Source organism: Lithobates pipiens, unplaced genomic scaffold (assembly GCF_037356315.1).
Source record: "Lithobates pipiens isolate NorthernLeopardFrog02 unplaced genomic scaffold, aLitPip1_a1.2 Scaffold_37, whole genome shotgun sequence".
Classification (NCBI taxonomy): domain Eukaryota; kingdom Metazoa; phylum Chordata; class Amphibia; order Anura; family Ranidae; genus Lithobates; species Lithobates pipiens.
The window spans coordinates 14,124,612-14,149,414 of NW_027507825.1; the positions used below are offsets into that span (position 1 = coordinate 14,124,612).

The 24,803-nt window shown below is 43.7% G+C and overlaps 1 protein-coding gene across 2 annotated transcripts in view; it reads right to left on the reverse strand.

The window, feature by feature from the left end:
* Window positions 1-418: 418 nt before the first annotated feature.
* Window positions 419-24,803, reverse strand: part of RIN3 (Ras and Rab interactor 3) — an 81,123-nt gene continuing 56,738 nt past the window's right edge. For both annotated transcript variants that reach the window (XM_077466745.1, XM_077466744.1), the window contains exons 6-10: window positions 17,336-19,345; window positions 10,506-10,814; window positions 8,389-8,520; window positions 3,560-3,723; window positions 419-1,140 (exon numbers count right to left, since the gene is read on the reverse strand). In XM_077466745.1, the coding sequence (XP_077322871.1) occupies window positions 841-1,140; window positions 3,560-3,723; window positions 8,389-8,520; window positions 10,506-10,814; window positions 17,336-19,345 (2,915 nt within the window). In that variant the 3' untranslated portion in view covers window positions 419-840. The remainder of the gene's footprint in view (window positions 1,141-3,559; window positions 3,724-8,388; window positions 8,521-10,505; window positions 10,815-17,335; window positions 19,346-24,803) is intronic.

Sequence of the window (24,803 nt, forward strand, 5' to 3'; positions counted from 1 at the left end):
TAAAGCATTTGTTTCCCCAGCATTTCGTATTCCTGATATGTGCCTGCTGTACTTGTATGAGAAGGTCTCCTGTTCTTTGTATTGCTTCCTTTGTGTGAAATCCCTGGTGATCATGCCAGTCCGTTTGCTTTTCCATGGAAAACTAACCACACTAGGCATGAGAGCACAGCATGGTCAGTTCTCCACTGATCAGAATTGTCCTGACACACCCACCCTGCACAGTCATTCACTGGGAAGCTCAGTGTGTTGCTGGTTCTTCCCAACTCTTATGCAGCTGAGAACAAAGGGAATGTGATCACTTTTTTTTTTACAAGGTTATCGTTTACAAATCACTTTAAGACCTGGAACAAGCACGCTGCCATGCATTCCCATATTGACCTACACGGATATAGCTTCACATGCCCAAATAATATTTCACTTTCAAGATAAAATTAACTTTATTAACAATCTAAGTTGGTTTCCCCGTATAATATCTCTCGATTTTCTTCTTTGGCAGAGAAGTCCTTTTATAAAAAAAACAAAAAAAAAACAAAAAAATAATAAAAAAAAATAAAAAATAAAAAAACAACAACAACATTAGTAAAATAACCCAGCCCTGGTCTTCAATAATACATTTCTATGCAGTTTTAAACTCTGAAATTGCTTACATTTTACCAAATTGCCCCTTTGTTCCATAAAACAGCATCTTTGTGCTTTATCTGCCCATAGGGCGTTCAGGACTGGAATTCCCCAATAGTGACCAGCATACCAAGGCAAATACATGGATTGGACCAGCCAGAACCATCTCATCCCTGGGTGTCGGGTACAATGTCTTATATGACCCATCTCAGGGTGAAAGGGCTAGAGAAAGTTCAGGTCCTTCACTGGTGTGTCTTGCTCGCCCACAGTCTTATACAGGAAGTGGAAGTCCAATTTTTGTTCGTTCTTTAGCAGATGAGATTTTACCTGCTGCGGCAATGCGTCATCGGCAAGGAGATAAAACTGTTCATTGATGAGTACAAAGAGCCCGTATTTCTGTGGGTCGGACACCTCAAATTTTTCCACGCACTGCTGCAGCACCTGGGCCACCCTCGTATCTGGCTTGGTGGCCAATGTCCTCGTGTTCACCTCCAGCTCTTCAAAGGAGATTGTGATGAAGTCCTAGGAAGCAAAAGGACATTGTCAATTAACTGGTCCATCTGGAGGACTGCAATTGGAGTTAGAGAATTTGAATCTAACAGTTCTCAAACTATAATTCCCAGTATGTAGCTGACTGTGCAATCTGGGGCATGTGGTCCTTCAAAGCCAAGATGAGCTCTTCAGACTTCCCTCCAGTCTTGCACAGTTGTACTGCCTCTTCTCCTGGACTGAAATTGCTTACTCAGATTTCACTTCACACTGTGAGCTTCTCGCAATGTGCATTACAAGCTGCAGAAAAGTCAGAAAAAGCCCATTGATGGCTGGAGGAGGTCAAGCATCATCTGGTTATTCATTTCAAAGTGAAACTTCACTAAGCCCTTGGGTAAATTCCCTTACAGTGCCTTGCGAAAGTATTCGGCCCCCTTGAACTTTTCAACCTTTTGCCACATTTCAGTCTTCAAACATAAAGATATAAAATTTTTATTTTTTGTGAAGAATCACCAACAAGTGGGACACAATTGTGAAGTGGAACGAAATCTATTGGATTTTTGACATTTTTTTAACTAATAAAAAAATGAAAAGTGGGGCGTGCAAAATTATTCGGCCCCCTTGCGATAATACTTTGTAGAGCCACCTTTTTCTGCGATTACAGCTGCAAGTCGCTTGGGGTATGTCTCTATCAGTTTTGCACATCGAGAGACTGAAATTCTTGCCCATTCTTCCTTGCAAAACAGCTCGAGCTCAGTGAGGTTGGATGGAGAGCGTTTGTGAACAGCAGTTTTCAGCTCTTTCCCCAGATTCTCGATTGGATTCAGGTCTGGACGTTGACTTGGCCATTCTAACACCTGGATACGTTTATTTGTGAACATTCCTTTGTAGATTTTGCTGTATGTTTGGGATCATTGTCTTGTTGGAAGATAAATCTCCATCCAAGTTTCAGGTCTTTTGCAGACTCCAACAGGTTTTCATCCAGAATGGTCCTGTATTTGGCTGCATCCATCTTCCCCTCAATTTTACCCATCTTCCCTGTCCCTGCTGAAGAAAAGCAGGCCCAAACCATGATGCTGCCACCACCATGTGTGACAGTGGGGATGGTGTGTTGAGGGTGATGAGCTGTGTTGCTTTTACGCCAAACATATCGTTTTGCATTGTGGGCAAAAAGTTGGATTTTGGTTTCATCTGACCAGAGCACCTTCTTCCACATGTTTGGTGTGTCTCCCAGGTGGCTTGTGGCAAACTTTAGACGAGACTTTTTATGGATATCTTTGAGAAATGGCTTTCTTCTTGTCACTCTTCCATAAAGGCCAGATTTGTGCCGTGTACGACTGATTGTTGTCCTATGGACAGACTCTCCCACCTCAGCTGTAGTTCTCTGCAGTTCATCCAGAGTGATCATGGGCCTCTTGGCTGCATCTTTCAGAGACCCTCGCTGAACTTCTGGAGTGAGTTTGCTGCACTGAAAGTAAAGGGGCCGAATAATTTTGCACGCACCACTTTTCAGTTTTTTATTTGCTAAAAAAGTTTAAATTATCCAATAGATTTCGTTCCACTTCACAATTGTGTCCCACTTGTTGGGGATTCTTCACAAAAAATTTAAATTTTATATCTTTATGTTTGAAGCCTGAAATGTGGCAAAAGGTTGAAAAGTTCAAGGGGGGCCGAATACTTTCGCAAGGCACTGTACATATTAAACAGCCTATTTCCCTTCAGCAAGTCAACCCCACTGTCTCAAATGGAAAAGTCGTTGATTGTGCAAATCTCTGCAAACTCCCTGTAAGGTGGTGTATGACGGCCTTAGCCCAGGCTCCAACACGTTTAACTCCACCCATGGAGCTTAGACATGGGGATCCCTATGACTAAACCCCATGGGTGGAGTAAAACGTGTTGGGAGCGTGGCCTGGTTGGAGCCTGGGCTGAGGAGGTTATACACCTTACAGCATGGGTCTTCAAACTATGGCCCTCCAGTTGCTCAGGAACTACAATTCCCATCATGCCTAGTCATGTCTGTGAATGTCAGAGTTTTACAATGCCTCATGGGATGTGTAGTTTCGCAACAGCTGGAGGGCCGTAGTTTGAGGATCCCTGCCTTACAGGGTTTTGCAGAGATGTGCAACTTTCAGAACTATTCCCTTTTCCATTAGATGTCTAGAGCTGGGACAAGTTCTGGCCTGCCAAGTGGTTGCTAGATAAGAGGACCAGGTGAAGCCTCAATTTAGTTTGGCCCACGGTCTCAAAGTTGGGTACAAATATGAAGATGGTGCTCCCAGTACAGATCCACCATTGCAAGAGTCACCAGTCCCAAGAAGGGATGTCCAAGTATTGGAGGTTTCCACAATGTGTCATTAAACTGCCTTTACATTTTTGCTCTTCGCATTAAGCAAATAGGCAATGTTGGCAACAGTATACACGAGGTCCAGGAGTCTCTATGAGTAGAACCCACCTGTATGGAGGAGCGAGACACCCTGGCTTTGTTAAGCGTCCGTCTCCTCTCCCATCGATGAATGGAGTCTTGGACCTCTAGGCTGAGCTGCCGGGTCATTGTGATCTTATCGTAGTTCTTGATGTGCTCCAGAGCCCCGTAAGTGGTGGTCAGGTAATAGGAGCCTAAAAGGAACAAGGAAAACGTATAAGTCATTGCCAAAAACATCTCCAGTGTTTTTCAGAGTATGTCACATTATAGAACAGCCTTTCTCAACCCCTTTACCCCAGAAGAACCCTTGAAATAATTTATTAGGTCTCTGGGGAATCCCTGCAAAAATGAATTCATTGGTGGTCAGAACGTCCCCCTTACAGTGGTGGTCAGCATTCCACCCTTACAGAGAGCTAAAAAAAAGGTAATTGGCATCATGGTTTTGGCTCTGCCAAGTGGCATCAGACACAGAGTTATGCAAGTACCATCAGATGAAAAGTCAACCAACCACAGCTCATGGAACCCTTAGAAACCTCTGGGGGAATCTTTGGGTTCCATGGAACCCTGGTTGAAAAACCCTGCTCTGGAGGAACCCTAGGGTTCAGGGGCGGACTGACAACTCATGGGGCCCCCGGGCAATAGGACACTATGGGGCCCCCAGGCAGTCAGACATTACGGGGCGACACAGTATACAATCACACAGTATACACAGACATGTTTCTATTGGCTGAGAAGGTACTGGAGAGGTGGGGCAGCTATAATCTCGGGATTTTTAGACCAAAAGGATGTCGGTAAGGGACATTTCAGAGACAGATGTAAAAAAAACAAAAAACAGATTTTTACATACTTTCCATGGTTTTACTGAGGCTGGCAACCCTGATGGGGCCCCCTAGTGGCACAGGGCCCACGGGCAGTGCCCAAGTGGCCCAATGGTCAGTCTGCCCCTGCTAGGGTTCCACAGGACTGGTTGGGAATCCTCACATAGAATAATTCACATCAGGTCCTGCCCAAGAGGAGCTTACAGCCGAATGTTTCTATCCCAGTCTTAGGTTCACAAAGAAACCCAAAACAGGAAGAACCTACAAACTCCATGCAGAAAGAGCCTTCATGAAAATTAAATCTAGGGCTCAACACACAATTCATGGCAGATATATAAAGCCAGTGCTCTTCACCTGAACTCCTTTAAATTAATATTTTTTTCAGTTCTGTTGGTATCATTATTTGAAATCCGTTTTTTATAATGTTGGCCAAAAGTTGAAATTGGACCTGTTGGAGGAGGTCGGTTACGTAATCTGGTGGAACAATTGTGGTGTACAGGACTGCCCGAAAACAGGGTAGTGATGTCACAGCAATGGCTGCATGGCATTTCCGAGGGTGGGTTTCCCCGATTGTGACTACAGCAGGGGACTAGGTCTGCTTAATGTACAGTATGTTAAAAACAACCACTTGTCTCCAAAAGAAGCCCTTATGAGAGGGTGACAATGCAGGAGCACAAAATTGGGAGACAGGGATAGAGCATTGTCAGCCTATAACAGGAAGTGCCTGAACAAAGACTTTCATGGCAGGATCACAAAATATCCAATTTAATCAAAGCTCCAGATTTAAAAAAGACTGAAAATTACATGAATGTTCTAGTGTACGAGACTGTAGTAATTGGGTTTACTGCAAGTGATTAAAAACACTCAAAAACACTTTTTAAAAAGATAAAAACTATTTTATATACAACTATATAGATCAGACCAAAGCGAGGGACAAATGAGGAGGAAAGAGGGAGTTTGTTCCAAATCAGAGACAGTTGAGAACTATGTGTTTGTGTGCTCCAGCCACATTGTTGTTTGGACATGTGGAAAGCAATGAGGATATCCAATTAAAATTACCATCATTCTTTGGCTTATTATATACTTAACCCTCTGATGCTCTCATAGGTCTATAGAAGAAAGTATATTTTTTAGTCTTTTGTGTCTCTCCTGCGGTCTACAGAGTACTATGCAGGGGCTCCAATATTGGTGCATACATGAGTGATTTGAGACCATTTCCTATCCCCAGTTGGGGGTCACCCCTGATTTGGAGTATAGTGCAAACTATTTGGAACGTATTGGGATACTAGCAGCCAATTTCTGGCTGATGAAGCCAGCCATGGAGAAACATGTTGAAGCTACTATTCCAAGCTGTCCACGAAGAGATGCAAATGGAACCTATTTTTGTAATGATTGTTTGAATAAAAAGCGTATATTTCAATATTCATTACTTTGCACCTTGAAAATCTTGATATTTTTCAAACAGAGTTCATTCAATTTTAGTTTTTTTTTATTTATTTTTTTTTTTTACTGAAAACATGCATTTGATAAAACAGTTGTCCATACTACCACCATTTTTTGTTCTATAGGGCACCACTTTCATAAAAACTACCGTTTTGGGGGTTTACAATTTTCCAGCCAAAAATGCTAATTCTAAACATGTGTGAAAAGTTAAAAAGTTGGCACGGCAAAGTGTTTAAGGTTTTATATGTGGCTCTAGTGTACTATTGCAGGTCAAGAAACGTAGAATAGGTAGAGCCGAGGTCCTGTTCATGCTAAGGTAGCGCTACATCAGGCGTCATGTGTGTGCACTTTTATCACATTGGAAGTGATTATGGATGATCCCGCGCAGATGGCTATAACTGAATATTTAGGAACTGCTGTCCCTACCAATACAACCACCTGGGAGTATAGAAATGCAATTTTTTTTTTTTTTTTTTTTTATAAAAAGGTATGGCGCTGTTCAGGTAACAAACCCTTAACCAGGGTTTTGAGATATGCCAATGCTGCACCTCCTTCAGAAATACAAAATCTAATACAAACCCATGTGTGATAAACATTAATCTGCCATATAGATATACCTAAATCTGCTATAGATGCGATTTGTGCAAATTATGTACCAAGTGTCCTACCCATTTCCTCATCAAGACATCTAGATGTCTGGATGACAAAATGCGTAGGGCGGAGCTTCTAGTATCTTTGCGGCACTTTAGTTTTTTAAGCCGTGGAACTCGTGTGATAAATATCTGGTGCTATATGTAAACATAAATCTGCTATACAGATAGAACGTGCAATAATGCAAATATAAACCTAAATCTGCTATACATGTATACCATGCGAGATGTGCAAAATTATGTACAAAGTGCCAAGTGATTCTGTACTACAAAAAGACAGTTCTGGTTGTTATGTGGTGTTGCAAATTTGAAAATGATGCCGTGCTATTCAGGCCATATGCAATAAAATAAATAGAATATATAATTTTTTTTTTTTTTTTTTTTTAATTTTCAAAAAAAAAAAAAAAAAAGTGTCAGGTGCTCTTCAAACGTGTTCCTTTGTGCTTCTTACAGTGCCCCCTATAGGTAATGCACTCACCCCCCGCAGGGGTATCTCACTTTCACAGTATTTGCCACTGTGCAGCAATATGCAGATCTGCGCTTTTAGAGCTCAATCTTTTCTTTAGGCTTTAGAGGTTACTCCACATCACTCACATGTAGGAAAGAGATACTCCCATAACATAATTCTGTATGTCAATGGGTTTAGTTAAACGTAAAAACGACGAACATACATAATCTCAGTAAATAATAAAATATTTAAAAACCAGGAAGCTGGGAAGATTTGCGTCCCACTGCTTAAAAACCGAAAGCGACGCAAAGACTCTAGAAGCTCCAGCCTACACATTTCCTCATCAAGACGACCAGATGACGTCTTTATGACGAAACAAGTAGGGCACTTGGTACACAATCTGCACAAATCACATGTATATCAATATTTATGTTTATATTTGCATTATTGGACGTTATATCTGTATAGTAGATTAAAGAGGGATTCCACTGGAAACAAAATTATTAAAAGCCAGCAGCTATAAATACTGCAGCTGCTGACTTTTAATAAATGGACACCTACCTGTCCCAGGGTCCAGCGATGTCGGCAGCCGAGACCGATCGACCGCTTGGCTCTTGGCGGCTGCTGCCGCCATTCTTGGTGAGGGAATCAGGAAGTGAAGCATTGCGGCTTCACTTTACGGTTCCCTACTGCGCATGCGCGAGTCGCGCAGTGCAATGGGAATGGTCCGCGCTGTCTCTGGGATCCGTGTGTGTCCCAGCAGACAGCGGGACAGGAAACAGCATAGACTCCCGTGGGAGTCTATGCCCGGAAGTGGGTGCAAATATCTGTCTTAGACAGGTATCTGCACCCTCCTCCCCCCTGAAAGGTGGCAACTGTGACACCGGAGGGGGGAGGGTTCCAATGAGCAGAAGTTCCACTTTAGGGTGGAACCCCGCTTTAATGTTTACATATAGCACCAGATATTTATCACACAAGAGTTTGTATTAGATTCTGCGAAAGGAGGTGCAGCATTGGCAACTCTCAAGACCCTGGTTAAGGGGTTGTGCCAGCGCCATACCTACCCTTTAAAATTTCAAGTTTACTTTTATCATGTTGTTGCATGTTATGGAGTAGCACAGCCCATCATCCATTTCAATGGACTGCCCTGGGAGTGATAAACATAGCAAAGAAGCTCTTGTATCTCCGAATCCACGGTCCACGCTGATTGGTATGGAGTCCTCTGTTATCCCTGGATGGAGCGGTGCCCCACCTGGCTTATAGCCATCCCAGCCCATTGGATAGATTGTTATGCTTCCTGCAAGTTTTTTTTTTTTAACCTCATGCAATAAATGGTGACATATTAATGCTACACTTAGTTGGGGCCTTCCCCTTTCTCGTTCTCTAAATGAATGGCAACACAAGCAGGACAAGTGTTTTTTGCTTGTTTCATCCAAGTGCGAAAAAAGTTGTCATGCTGCACTAGTGTAAGTGGGGCTCAGATCAGGCAGCAACCATTACCTTCTCCCAGCTGCAGCGAAGGGTCCATCAGCTCCATCATATATTCCACATCCAGGAGAAGAGCCACAAGGTCACAGCGGGCCAGGACATACATCAGAACCGGGAGGAAGTCATCCGCTCCATGGGGCTTCCCTGCACAAGGGACAGAAATTCAATCAGAAATCTGGTGCTACAGAATAATTGCCATGGCAGGGTCCCCCACATCGCCGCCGCCCCCCCCCCCCAAAGGCCCACAGCAAATAGCGCTCCCAGGATAATTACCAACTAATTTTCCTTCCCAGATAAATGTAACATTTAAATTAAGTTCTGTTTTTATTGAAAACAAATCGCATGCATCTCCAGTAATGCAGACTAATATGAAATACTACAAATTATTGCACCACAGACTGGACAGATGGGACCCTAAAACTGGAATAGTGGAGTCAGCAGGAACAGCGAAGGCCAGTGTAAGCAAATTAACTCTGCACATACCCAAGGGAGAATATGCAGTGTTCTATAGCAGGGGTCTCCAGACTGCGGCCCATGGGGCAGATGAAGCCCTTTGCTTGCCTTTATCTGGCCCTTGGGACACCAAAGACGGGGCACTATTCCTCCTATTGAGTTCAGAGTTGGGGAACTCATGCTTCAGTGACAAATTATGGGCCACTATTTCTCCCCCCCCTCCACTGACACAAATGATGGGCCACTAATCCCCCCCCCCCACTGACACCAATGATTAGCTACTATCCCCCCCCACTGACACCAATGATGAACCACTATTTATCCCCACTGACACCAATAATGGGCCACTATTCCCCCCCACCTTTACGGACACCAATGATGGGCCACTATTCCTTCCACTGACACCAATAATGGGCCACTATTCCCTCCCCCCCCCCCCCCACTGACATCAATGATGGATCACTAGTCGTCCCCCCACACTGACACCAGTGATGGACCATTATTCCCCCCTCACTGACACCAGTGATGGGCCACTACTCTCCCCCCCCCAAGCCTATGGCATTGTTTACACCCACCGATGCCAGGGCATTTTCTTCTCCCACTGGCCACAGTCCGGCCCCCTAAAGTTAAAGGGGCAGTAAACTGGCCCTTGGTTTGAAGTTTGGAGACCCCTGTATTAGAATCAGAAACATATGCAACCAGAATTATATTCCCCAGCTTTGATCTGGCAAGAGCCAAATGGGTGCCGATTGTGATCTAATCAAGAACGGGAGGATCATTACCCTTAAAATGGGGCAGAAACAGCGTGAGAACTACAAGTAATGCTCAGATTTGGGAGCATCACTTGCTTTTGAGCCATTTATGGTAAACTGAAGAGTATAGCCTTTAAAAGACCTGAACGCAAAGGCAAGATTTTTCCATCCCCATTAGCAACAGCTACAACTGGTAATTTTGCCTAGGCGGTGCCCTGAAAGGTTGAGGTTTTGTCTTGAATTCCTCCCAAAAAGAAAAGCAGGGCACTTCCTGTTCCTGAGCAATCCTGTTCTGTAGCCCAATAGCTGTATATCTGCAGTGAGAGATCATTTAAGGCAGGGGTCCCCAACCCCCGGACCATGGCCTGCTGGGAGCCGGGCCTGCACGGTAGGGGTTAACAGCAGGCAGAGCAAGACGGCACAACCAGCACTGCAACCTCTGACCCCCAGAGGGCGCCCACTTCCCTTCTAGCATGACTACACCCATCCTATTATGTGGTCATGAAGGACTGGGGAGGTCCTGTAGTACAAGGATCTCCCCAAATTGGTTTCATGCATTGCATTCGGTGGATCTGTGTCTTCTCTAACTCGCCTACAGTTTTGTTCATCACTGAACTTTTGCGAAAGTCCGGTATGGACGCAACGCATCAGTTGAGTGGAGTTTCATAACGTCACGGTAGGCAGAGCCTCAACACCATTGTGGAGCACTGGATTAATATTGTTTTAACTTTTTCCATCATTACCCCACCAACAATCAGTACAAACTAAAATTAAAAAAACTCAGGCAACACTGGTGACTCAAACTAGTTACCAACCCAATCCCAAAGTACAAGACATTAGTAACATGGTCATGAAAACAGGAATTAAGGACAGATACAGGAAGAGAACCCTTAAATACTTGTTTGCCCAGGGCAGGCCACATACCTGGGTTCCCAGCGGCCATGGAGTCGTAGATGAGTTTGCATGCCTTCAGCAGGTAGGTGATCTTCTTCTCTGGAGAGTAGGTCTTGTGCATGGTCCCAAACTTCTGGATAATCTTCTCCATCACGCCGCTGTCTGGCACGCTGGTGGTGACGCCCAGTTCAGTGGTGGTTGTGTCCTGGATGACCAGCTGGTTCTCGGTCATAAGTCTCAAGGAGTTGTCCTTCTCATGGATCTCCCGGAGGTAACGTTCAACGGGGGCCTTGAGCGGCTTCAGGACACACTTGCACAGAGCCGCCTCCACGATGGCGTCTGTGGTGGGAACATGGTAAAGCAGTAGAAAATTACCAGTGGGAAATCTAATCACACGAGATCTGTACTTTCTTCAGTAGTTTGCTTTTGAGGAGCAGCCATTGTTGACTTTAAAAACACCAGCAATGTAGCCGTACGTTGCTGAATTTTCGGTAGTTATACCGGGATGATGCCTGCTGGGACAGGCATTATCCCAGTAGTTTTTTTATATTTTTAGTTTTTTTTTTTTAGAGCCAGCAGTTGGAATAGCAATCAGCTAGCTCAACTGCTATTACAAGCAGAGGGAGGGGACATTTCCCCACCAACTCATTGCTCTCTTGTCCCACCGGGAGACCTGAGAAACCAGCAGCCACGTCCACTAAGATCGGCTGTTGGTGATAGTAACCTCAGAAACTATGACATCACTTCTGGTTTAACCAGATCTCAACTTTATTTTGATGTAAGCGCACACCTACTCATTTAATAACTTGTCATCTTAACATTCTACACTACGGGAAGCAATGTTTTTGTTCTATCCTAACATATGGAGGCATGAGACCAGCGATGCCTTAGAACGAAGAAAAAACCCTCTAGCCAAGTATCCAACAGGGAAACCCAAAAAGGAAGGACAAAGGCCAAACCAGATGATATAGTGGGAACCTTACTTCTAGGCTCTTGTTATATGGGAATAAGGAACTGCGCATCACTATCTACATTGATTTATCTAGTGTAGATACAGTAGGTTTTGCAGCAATCCCTTATTTGTTTTTTTGTACAACACGGTTTATTATATGGTCAATATCTTATATACTATTTAGAATTTTATCACCATTAATACCATCAGGTAGCCCAGGGGATAAGGCTCGGTTCACACAGGGGTGACTTGTCCAGGCGACTTCACCGCCTGACAAGTCGCGCTCCGTTCTGTACTATGGAACCGTTCTAATAGGAGCGACTCAAGTCGCTCCGACTTAGAAAAAAAGGTTCCTGTACTACTTTTGCGGCGACTTCGGGCGACTTGCATTGACTTCTATACAGAAGTCGTTTTGCAAGTCGCCGCTGATCGTGTGCAGGTCGCGGCGCTGCAAGTCGTGCCGCCCACTGTGTGAACAGAGCCTTACACTTAACCGCTTCTGGACCAGCCGTCATCGTTATACGTTGGTACTTTGATGCTAAATACCATTGTTATGGCAGATAGCTGCCATACCCCCGGTAGTTTTAAAAATGGCGGGTGGTCTGCTTTCAGATAAAAGTGTTTTTTTCAGCGAATTCGCTGCAAGATCACTTTGATCGGCAGTGGGAAAGGTGCCCCCTGGCGTGTTACGGTCGTCTCTACTGCTTAGTGGAGCCGCCGGTAGCAGCGGAGACTATTGGGTCCTTTCCCCTCTGAGGCATGAAGTAGAGCGAGAGAAAAATGGCTCCCCCACTCGACTTCATACTATTGGATGGCGGAAGCAACATCAAAAAACGGTCAATGGTATTAAAAAGGGGATTTTTATTGAAAAAAAAAAAAAAAAAAAAAGGAAAAAAATAGGAGATCTGAAGTCTTTTTGACCCCAAATCTCACATTAAAGAAGTCCCATCATGTTTTTTTTTTCTATTACAAGGGATGTTTACGTTGCTTGTAATAGGAATAAAAGTGATTGAATTTTTTTTTTTTTAAATGTTAAAAAAAAAAAAAAAAAATTGCAGCGCTAAATACCTTATAGAACCACGAATATATAGCAAAGGAATACAAAATAAAAAATGGAAATAAAAATAAAAATTCAAAATAACCATGTTGAATAATAGTTACATCCTTACTGGCGCTAGCCCAAAAAAGGCATGGTATGGTAAGGTAAGGCAATTGGTCAACCTGGCCAGAACATATCCTTTATAGAAAAAAACAAAAACAAATAAAACTCTACAAAGCAAACCCTCCAAAAATGGAGGGAGGCAAGGTGCTACCTATAAAGAATAAACCCATATCATCATAATTTGTTAATGAATGTGTTAATATCCCAAATCGAGATTTAACTCAAAAGGGGAAAAGCACTTCAAATGATAAATCCAGAATCCCTTCGTATAAGAATTGGATGGGGTTACATGAAGGACTGAATCATTGATGTTGTAGAGTCTTGACCTCTCATGAGGATTTTTTTTTTTGTGCATAGCATTTTCCCTTTCTCTGCGATTTTTTATTTTTTTTTATGAACTGCACAGATGATTATATTTTTATAATTTAATGTTATGCATTTTGGATTTGATATTCATTCGCTTTTTATTAGTTTCACTACTATTGTTGTGGCTCACTGTTTTCAGCGAGTTTACTCTCACAGATTTTTTTATCACAATATTCTCTTTGATATTTGTCTGGTGTGTATTGTCACTAGTATCTCACATTTAGCGCTGCAATTTGTTTATGTTTTCACAATTCATCATTGTTGATGCTGGCTGCTAGACTTTTTACATTATTCTGATAGCACAATTATATTTTTATTTTTTATGCTTTTTTTTTTTATTTTTTTTTTTTTTTTTAGTGGACAGGTGTAAAAAAAATAAATACATTTTTTTTTTAAGCGCCCCGTCCCATCGAGCTTGCGCGCAGAAGCGAACACATGCGCAAGTCGCACCCACATATGTAAACGGTGTTCAAACCACACGAGGCATTGCCGCGATCGTTCGAGTGAGCAATAATTCAAGCACTAGACTGCCTCTAACTCCAAACTGGTAACCTGAAGACATTTTTAAACACCAAATTTTGTGTTTTTTGCCATTCCACGAGCGGGTGCAATTTTGAAGCGTGACATGTTGGGTATCAATTTACTTGGAGTAACATGATCTTTCACAATAAAAAATAAAAATAAAATTATCTATCCATCTTTGTTTTTTTTTTTTACAAACTTTTATTTTCAAAAAAAGTGAGACCACTATTTTCAATGACACGGGGGAATTTTTTTTTTTTAAAATAGCGTGCATGAGGCTGTAGTGAAACATGTGAATTGAGCTCAATATGTAACATATAAGAGCATTCGGGGGAAACTAACAAAACTGTTCACAGAGAAAAGTGGGCCAGTTATGCACTAGGGCAGTGATGGCGAACCTTGGCACTCCAGATGTTTTGGAACTACATTTCCCATGATGCTCATGCACTCTGCAGTGTAGTGGAGCATCATGGGAAATGTACTTCCAAAACATCTGGGGTGCCAAGGTTCGCCATCACTGGTCTAGGGGATGATTAGCTCCAGGTAAGGCTTCCAAGGACCCAGCCACTTGACAGTCCTTTATTTTAGGGGTTTCCTTGACAACTTTCATTTAAAGAATAATCAGAGTGTTACCCGCCTAGGGTCTTCAGCCTCTCCCTTCCATGTAGGCATGTGCACTGCCAAAAAAGTTTTTTTGTTTTTCCTCTCAATTCGAAAAATCAAAAATCCAAAAGAACGAAAATCCTACATAACTAATAACTTAAAATGATAGGTATTGGAATTTCCTTTCAAAATTTGGCCGTTAGTGAACGTAACGAATACAAATTTACCTGAAGTTATGAATTATCTGAAAATAACAAATGCTGCATCTAAACAAATGGAGCGGATTAACAAACAATAATAAAATTATATTATATTATATTATATTATATTATATATATAATATTGAACTAACTTTACTGTTGTCAAGAAAAAAAAATAATAATTTTGATTTAAACTTGTAAACACTTAAGTGTAAAAAATAGGCCTGGTCCTTAAGTGGTTAAATACATAAAAATAGTAAATAAAATAAATTAACCCCCCAACCCAAAAAAATAAAAATAAAAAAAGTTAAGCGGATGAAAAGGCTAAAAAATTTTTATAAAAACAGAACAAATGATGAAACAGATATTTCTCTCTATTGGAAAAAATATAAAATAAAAAAAGTGGCAAATGCTTTAAAACAACTCTGTACAAAAATGCTGAAGAACATGCAAACTAAACGTCCAGACAAAAAAACAAAAAAATACAAACAAAACAAAAAAAATAAAAATAAATAAAACACAACAACACACACTCAAAAGCACGATGCTCAGATATGAATGCAACCTTCGGGATCAGGAGTTAGCCAGATGGTCTCCCGATCATGTGACCACTGTTACAGCCAATCAGTGTTCACAGGATCAGATATTCTGGAGTAAGGACCCAGTTAAAAGGGTCACCAGGGCTGGAAAGGAAGGTGTTAAGGATTTATTCTAGCATTTGAGGTTTTAGAGGAGTGTTTTGGTTTAGTTTAACCTCCCTGGCGGTATGATTATTTCAGATTTTAGGTCCTGAAAAGCGGCATTATTAATAGCATGATTTTGCATGGAAATTTGGCATTTTATATTGTAGGCCTGTAATTCTTAGAAAGAATTCACTTAAATCCGTCCAAACAAGAGTAAAAGACATCCCGGGTATGACAAAAATTTGGAAATACAAAAATCATAAAATATAATAAATAACTATAAATTATAAACATAAAAATTATTCGATAATGTAATCAAAAACACTGAAATATGTCGAGTTGCAGAATTGTCACAGTCATTACTTTTAGTGTTTGATGACGAATTTCCCCACAAATTACTATCGCTCAATTCTGTGAGTTATCAGTTATTTATTATCACCGTTTTCTAGCTGGTCTAAAGGCACTTTTGATGTAAACAAACATTTTTTGGTTGCTATGGACAATCTCCAGTTTCCAGGCATAAAGAACAGTATTTATTATATAAAAAACTGCATGCAGGACACTGGACAGACCACTAGGGACAAAAAGGGATGTGAAATTTGATACAGTATACTGTACTATTACAGTACTGTATCTATACTGCGTTTTTTACTTTTTGAACTTGGTGCAGAACTCCATCCCCGTGCGTCGCAACGCTCGCAGGGAATGGAGCCCGGCGATGTGACAGATCGAGCGAGACATGGCGGCTCGCTGATCACAGTGGGGAGACATCGCTGGATCCAGGGGACATGGTAAGTAAACCCCTACATGGATCCTACGATGGGATCGCGAGTCTGGCTCGGGAATACCGCTTATGGTACTGAAATCTCACCCCGAGCCAGACTCTGGAATACCGGCAGGGGAGGTTAAGAAACAAAGCATTTAAACCAACAACAAATATGTAACATATTGCAGCTTACCAGACCTTTGTGGTGGCTGCATTTGTTTTCTTTTTCAGGCCATTTTTACCAGTTATTTCCATGGGGTGATCCTCCCAGGAACATACTTACTGTCCTAGTGTGACAACATTGAGTCACTGTTCACATAGCTCCCAACTGTCCCAGATTTCGAGGGACTGTCCCCGATTTGGAGCAATGTCTCTCTGCCCCTCATTTTGTTCCGATCTCTATAGTTGTGTATAAAGTGCACTTTTTTTTATCAAAAAAGGGTTTCCCAGTGCTAAACCGTTCATCCGATTTCTAAATTGCTGCATTTGTAAACTCCACAAGCTAATATAAAGGAATCGTAGTGATATATAAAAAAAAAAAAAAAAAAAAAAAACACAAAAACACGCACTTGTGGGTTTATCCAATTCTCCTTTAAGGGGGAGTGGCAAGGGGTGTGTCCTATGCCTGCATACTTTTGCAGATAGGTGTCCCTCATTCCCATCTCAAAAAGTTGGGAGGTACGTGTCCAGTGTCTATGAAGGAGCAGTTGTCATCCTAGGCTGCTCTCCTGATTTAAACTACAAACACCTCCCTCTCTCCTTATCTCCATAACATTAGTGGGGAGGCGTTCTGTAGAGAACAGAGAAGCTACAAAAACTCTGGATTTATGACAGTAACATCAGGGGTTTCTTCTACTTGCAGGCATTGTACTGATAACATTCAACATTACATTTTTGTACTTGGGTTTGGATTAAAGTAGAATTTAAAGTGGAGGGCCGGTTATAAAAAAAAAAAAAAAAAAAAAAAAAAAAAAAAAGTCAGCAGCTGCAAACACTGCAGCTGCTGACTTAATAAACACACTCACCTGTCCAGGGCGCCCGCGATGTCGGCCGCCCGAGGCCGACCCGTCCCTCGGGTCCCGGCGCCGCCATCCCTTGAAAGGGAAACAGGCAGCGGAGCCTTATGGCTTCACTGCCCGTTTCCTACTGCGCATGCGCGAGTCCCGCAGCTACTGCGCATGCGCGAGTCCCGCAGCGCTTTCTGAACACACAGTTCCCAGAACACAGCGCGACTCATTACCCAGAAGACGCCGCGACGAAGACAGAAGACAGAAGATCTCCGGAGGAGGAAGAGGAAGATTAGGAGAAAGTGCCCAACAGGCATTTCTGGTAAGTAAAAAAAAAAAAAAATTTTCATTTTTTTTTTTTTTTAGATTTTTTGTAATTTTTAAAGTTTTTTTGTTTTTCAGGGTGGCCCTCCCCTTTAAGGCAAAGCTTTTTTTTTGGATGGAGCATAGACGATTTACATTGTAGCCCTGGGCATTAGATGACCTTGTCCCGGGCACTGGATGGCACCCCCCCAACCTTTCCACTATCCAAAATGAAAAGTTGCCTTCAGTTCTACTTATTTTATACAACAATCAGCTCTAAATGAATCACCCCTTACCTATTTTATCATCCGTGTATAGATTATAATCCACCATGGACTTCAGCTCGGTGCTCTGCACCAGATAACTCTTCAGCTGGGTCATCATGAGCCGAATCTCCTGCAGCATCTCCGTGCTGGAGCTCTGCTTGGCCATCATCTCCAAACTGTAGGTCTTATAGTCCTGCACCAGATTCCCGAAGTACGAGTCTTTGTCATGAGCCAGTTCCGTAATCCTCTTCTGCAGCTTCCGGTCCGCAGACATAAACGCCGAAAAGACGTTGGTGATGGCCACGATGGACAATCTGTTTTTGGCCCTGTCCAGCATAAATGAATGGGACTTTTTAAGGGATGCACCGGTGAGCCTGTCAGTGTCCTCATCGGCACTGCTGGTAGAGTTGGAATCAATTTCCGGATTGGATGATGGGGTAGTTGGCGCACTCACCGGCGAATTCAAAGACGAATCTGAACCCTTCAGGTCCTGGGATATCATACTTTTTAGTGGTTCTTTTTTATCCCTGGTTTTGACACTCTGGTGGATTTCAGACGTCTTGGAAGGTTGTTGGGGCTCCAGACTTTTTGGTTTCTGCTGACCAGAGGAATTCTTAGAAGATAATTTCTTCACTCTGGGTGGTGGGACAGGAGGAGGCATTTTCTTTCCGTCTGCCGATTTTTGTTGATGTACAGGAGAGTCGACCTTTTGTTTGAGGTTTTCATGGCTTCCTCTCTGAGCTTCAACTGGTTTCATTAGTGGCTTTACTTTTGACACACTGTTCTTTTGCTTAGAAGATGGCGAACTTAGTTTTTCTTCTGCATTGGGTTTTACTGAGAAAACGTTGGATGCCTCCTCTGGAACTTTACCAGAAGGTCTCCTTTTTGGGACAGCAGGTGGCAGGCGAACCGGAGTCCTAATTGGAGATGCTCCTGGAGTCACATTTCCTGGGACATCTCTCTTCTCTTCTGAATTGACAATTCTCATATCTGCAGAAGGCTTCTCAACCATATGAGCATCGATGACGGAAGACCCTTGGATGGCCGAAGACCCTTGGATGGCCGAAGACCCTTGGATGGCCGAAGACCCTTGGATGGCCGAAGACCCTTGGATGGCCGAAGACCCTTGGATGGCCGAAGACCCTTGGATGGCCGAAGACCCTTGGATGACCGAAGACCCTTGGATGACCGAAGACCCTTGGATGACCGAAGACCCTTGGATGACCGAAGACTCCTCAGCAGAGTCGCCTGCCTGGTTTAAGTTTAGAGGAGCCGATGAGTAAAGAGACACATCAGTCTTACATTTAAGACTAGAAGATTCAGCTGGTGGAGAATTAACAGACGTAGGAGGGCATTCAGGTTCTAAGAGGTTAGGTTCAGAAGATGCCGGGTCACTAGAGAAACACAATGTGAGATGTTCCACTAAAGGAGCCACAGAAGAGGATAAGGAAGCCAGTGACAGATCAGCTGGGGTGTCCAGAGCAGAAGTTAGAGGAAGAGGTCCATCTGACTGTGAATTAGGTGAACATTGAGAAACTGGCTCATCCGAAGAAGCTTCACAAGAATAAGGCAGTGGTGGCGTCTCGGTTTTAGAAGGGGAGATCAAACTTTGGTCAGAGAAACTCGAAGACGTAGGGGAGGAAATCTCAGGAGAACTTAACGTTGGCGAGTGTGAATGTGGAAGTATATAATCTGGGGGAGGCGCAGAAGGAGGAACAGACGGAAGGGGAGGCTTATGTAAGGAAGGAGGCGGTGGAGGAGGTGGTCTCCTGTAAACAACTTTGGGGAGCTGAACTTCAGCCTTTGCAACACAGTTTGTAAGGGGAAGTTTGTCACAGGCCTGTGCGTTGCCACACTCCTCGATAAAAATAGGATTCACAAACCACAGTCTGCCACTTCCTGCCGTGAGCTCGATTTCACAGGCGCAGTCACTCGGTGCGTCGGAGGCATCTCCACTCCGCAAACGGCCACAGGATGCCAATTTCCCAGGATGAGGAATGAGCGCGCCTCTTTTGTCTCTTATGGAGGAGTCCCAGAATCCTGTGTTAAAAAAAAAAAAAAAATCTATTGAGATCACTGGGATTATAAAAATACATACACAAACTTTAAACTGAAACACATTCTTTGTATCCAAAATTTGCCATCTTGTTTTCCCTTTTTTCACTCCTGCAGACTCTGTGAAGCCACTTTATCTCTACATTCTCTCCAGTGATGCTTGGCATTTTTCAGGGTTTCCTGATGGTGACAACAGTGGACCATACCTGTTCACTTGTAGTCTCCATTGCTTGGAGCACCACATTATGGCCATTAGGTGGTGCCGAAGAGCATACTAATTTCCTATAATAGTTAATGCCACCTGGTGGCCAAAATGCAGTATTCTCCTAATTCACACATTCAATCTGCAGAGAATATAGCCTGCGAACATTTTATTTTTCAAATGTGCAGAAGGAACATGCAGACAAGGGACAAAAAAATAAAGAGGGTAAGCAGAGAGAGGAGACCTCAATCTACTGCTTCTCTTTTCACAGTCCAATCACAGCCTGGGGATTAGAAGGCAAGGAACCTACTGAATCTCTTCTAAAGTCTAACAGGGTGTAACCCACCTGACTGCTGTGTGGCAGAGCTGTATAAATCTTAGAACTGGGTTGACAAATACAAATCCTTTTGCAGGAGAAACCGCTCTCATATACACATTTCATCTGTATTTAGAACAGTAAAAAAGGTCCTTCATCATCATGTTGGAAAAAGGGAAAAGTCCTGGAAGTCACACTCAGCCCTGGCTCCAACCAGGCCACACCCCCTCAGACTGGGTGGAGCCCAGGCTGTCATACACCTTCTCATGGGGGGTTCTGCAGGGATGCCAGACTTCCAGAACTTAGGTCTAGAGATTGGACAAGCTCTGTCCTTGTCTGCACACCAACAGGTTGCTACATAGAAAGACCCCGTGGAGTCCAGTTAATTTCGTTTGGGCCCCTTGATCAGGTTTACACTGCTGTACGTGCCTCCAGTGGGGACATTTTCCCCTCGCCTCCTAGGTGGTCACAAGGACAGGAAGTGGGAGGGAATCTCCACACTGGGGGGTCTAACCCTTCCCCACCAGAGAATCTGCAGCCACCCAATGTGGAATTAAATAAAGCCAAGTCATACTCGCCTCCTACTGCTCCCATGCCTGGTCTCCTAGGTTCAGGATCTTTAGCCACCTTGACCGGTTGGGCTGGGACGACAACTCCCATGCATGCGCATGTTTGTTCATTCATCCCAGCAACAAGGCAGGCTGAGAATGTGCTCCAAGTTTGCCATGCACAGCTCAGTATGCATTCTAAAGAAGGCAGATAAGCAGCATTTACTGCAGAAGGCATAGCTTGTATTTTCTGCAATAGAAGCCAGCCTGCTGGCATTTTTTTCCCCCATTTTACTACATAGCTCTGTTACGTATTAAAATATGAATAGATATAGACTCACCGGTCACTTTATTTAGGTACACCTGCTCAATTGCTTGGCAACACAAATTGCTAATCAGCCAATCACATGGCAGCAACTCAATGCATTTAGGCATCTAGAGATAGTGAAGACTACTTGCTGAAGTTCAAACTGAGCATCAGAATGGGGAAGAAAGGGGATATAATGTGGTTGTATAGCCAAATTTGACATTTTTACAAATACAGGTACGGGTTTAGTAGATATTAATTTTACCTACAGGTAAGCCTTATTATAGGCCTACCTGTAGGTAAAATTCATATCTCCTGTACGGTTTAGGAGATATTACCTTTGCATGCAGCCGCTGGCGTGAGCGCCGCATACGCTCTTAATGCCCGGCTGAAGGTCCCTTCCCCTTCCGGGAAGAAAAAACTCCCACACGTGGGGAGCGACGTTATCGCAGCTCCTGCCACTCACAGCGTCGGAGCCACAAACGGCGAGGGCAAGATGTCAGCTCCCTCGGCATGCACCGGGCTCCGATGAGGGGGCTTCGTCCTGAGGCAAGTATTGTAGCTAGTATGTAGGGGTGTTTAAAAAAAAAAATGTGCGGTTATACAACCGCTTTAAGTGACTTAATGTGGCATGGTCGTTGGTACCAGACGGGCTGGTCTGAGTATTTCTGGGATTTTTCACACACAACCATCTCAAGTTTACAGAGAATGTTGGGGGAAAAAAAATATGAATATCCAGTGAGCTGCAGTTGTGTGGCGGAAAGTGTCTTGTTGATGTCAGGGGAGAATGGGCAGACTGGTTCCAGATGATAGAAAGGAAACAGTAACTCAAATAACTGCTCATTACACCCAAGGTAATGTATGCAGAATACCATCTCTGAACGCACAACACATTGAACCTTGAAGCAGATGGGGTACAGCAGCAGAAGATCACACCGGGTGACACTCCTGTCAGATAAGAACAGGAAACTGAGGCTACAAGTCACACAGGATCACCAAAATTAGACAACAGAAGCTTGGAAAAAAGTAGCCTGGTCTGATGAGTCTGGATTTCAGCTGTGAAATCCAGATGGTGGGGGGGGTCAGAATTTGGCGCATGGATCCATCCTGCCTTGCATCACCGGTTCAGGCTGGTGGTGGGGGTGTAATGGTGTGGGGGATATTTTCTTGGCACCCTTTGGGCCCCTTGGTACTAATTGACCATGGTTTAAACACCACGGCCTACCTGAGTGTTGATGCTGACCATGTCTATCCCTTTATGATTACAGTGTCTCCATCTTCTGATGGCTCCATCCAGCAGGATAATGCCCCATGTCACAAAGCTCCAATCATCTCACCACTGGACAATGAGGTCACTGTCCTCCACACTCACCACATCTCATCCAATAGAGCACCTTTGGGAATGTGGTGGAACGGAGATTGGCATCATGGATGTGCAGCCGACAAATCTGCAGCAACTGAGTGGCAGTGGCTCACAGCTAAGCGGGGCAAGCCACGCTCGCCAGCAATCGAGGACATATGACCCCATTCGCCCAATCACAGGGCACCAGGTGCCATCCTGCGATGGAACATGGCGGCCGAAGGGCGGAGACACCCAGGGTAGACACAATGGCGTGGGATTTCACCCTCCCCAAATGTAGCACCCGGGGCCACGTACCCCCCCCCCCACCCAATAATATTATTTCTAGGATTCTTTTTTAAGCACAGATGAATTGTCACAAGCGATTGGCCAACATTTCCAATAACTGGAGCTTGTGTGGTCACCCGGTGGTTACACCATCAAAATTGACAAAGCTTTGCTGCAAGAGAACTTCTGTGTAACATGACGGAAGAGGTCTAGAATGCTCAGGCACAGCAGCAAATGAGGTGAACTTCATGATAAGGGAAGGACGCCAAGTAAACTGACGAACACATTTTTGAAACACCAATATTAAATTACATTCTAATAAAATGTGGAAGTTATATTATTCAATACATTATTATGACTGTGGAACGTCTGCAGACAAATTGAGGTCTTGGGAGGTTAAATCTTGGTCCTTTCCACCTCATCATGCCCAACAGACTTTTCACTGCTATGGTCACATATCTGCCGATACCCGCCCACCCCCCCAACAGCCCTGCTGCTGAGTCCTTTTACGCTTCTGATCTTCTCCAGTGATGAGGGGGTCGTAATGATGCAGAGACATCAATGCTGCTCTCTGCATCGTTACACTGAGTGAAGGGCGCGGTGGTGAAGTCCCTTTGGTCCACATCCCAATCTTCTGGGTTAAGCAACATTGGGCGTCCTTCAGCCTGAAAGACTGGGGACATCTTGTCGAGATAAATAAAAAATAAAAAGTAATATTTAAACGAGGCTGTAGCTCTGGGGGTTTTTTGCTTAGGGTTGAAGCGAGGAAGGAGAGGTAGAAGGCCAGTGGCCTACTCCCATACTTTTGGCTTGGGATGCAAAACCCCTAAAAAGTTATGGGCTGCGCCTCAACTCTGCACTCATCTCTTCTGCTATTTGCAGCTCAGAATGTGTCATAACCATTTGGGTGACTGAAAGGATTTAAATATGGAAGTCAACTACCTTTTAGTAAAAACATAGCTGTAGTGTTGGCTGTTCCTTCTCCTAATCTCAAGATGGGAACATCTGGGGAAAAAAAAAAGCCTTTGCTGACTGAGGCCACTATTGGGGTCTACTGCCACAAGGAATGTATGGAAAAGGCTACTGAATGATGCTGGTTAGGGGAGGCAAGAGGCCTCCTGTGGGTGCTTCTGTATTGGTGCTCAGCAGAGGATTCAGTATCGATAGCACCTTAGTGAGCCTAAGAGGGCCAACCTCTTGTGGCAAGCATAGGTTAGTGAGTGTATGTGCTCCCCCACCATGTGAAGGACATGTTCTCCAGAACACAGCTTGGTCATGACACAACACTGACCCAATCACAATTGCCAAAGCTTCACTGTAAGCAAACTTCTGTATAACAGAGTATGTCGCCAGCGCACCTCAATCTCCTGCAATCAGGTCATCTTGATAAACGTTTGTGCAGTTTACAAATTATGCTTATGACATGCTGAACAAACGTCAATACTGAAGACAAATGGAAGTCTCGGAGTTCACACCCCAGATCTTGGTCATCTTCACTCTTAGGGACTCCAACTGACCTTCGATCCACTATGGGTACTTATCTTCTGCGGACACCAGGGCAGGACTTGAGTCACTTTCAGGCCCTACCTTCTATATATTAGCGTATTTATTGGCGTAGAACACGTGTCGGCATATAAAACCCACCCCAAATTTAGGAGGGAATTTTAAGGGAAAAAAAAAAAAAAAAAAAACACTTACATTTAAATGTCCATCAATGCAGCCTTATCAGTGTCCATCTGCAGCCTTGTCCAGTGTCATTGCAGCCTTGTCAGTGCCATTTGTAGTCTTGAAGTTTAAAAATGGCGATGCTGAGATACAGAGTCCTGTGTATCTCGGGTCCTCTCGGTGGAGTAACGACCTATTCGGTGACCCATCACAGTTTGCTACGGAAGCGACGTTACGTCGCCGCCATCTTGGTACACCCCACACTCATCCACAGTAAGGATACACTAAGAAGGTGTAAAGCAGACATGTTACACCCACCGCAGTTTTGCATTTTACACGTATTTATAACAGTAAAGTCAGTTTATATAGTGAAATACAGGACTTCGAACACCGTCTGACTACTTAGATCTTGAATTTTAAAGCAGCGGCAACCCTGCTCATCTCACAGGTTGCTAATCTGACAGAAGTGCGCCACTTTTAAAATTCAACATCTAAGTAATCAGATGGAGTTGTAAGTACTGTATTTCACTATATACCAACTTTAATGTTATAAATCCGTCTAAAATGCAAAACTCCGGTGGGTGTCTGCTTTACCCCTTCTTAGTGTATCCTTACTGTGGACGAGTGTAGCAAGACGGCGGCAACGGAACGTCACTTCCGTAGCAAACTGCGGTGGGTCACCGAATATGTAGTTACAGCGGCTCTCGGGTCCTCTCGCGGAGCCGTGAGTAGCGAAGTGTACTCGGCTCACAGTCACGCCCAGTCCCTGTTTTATGTC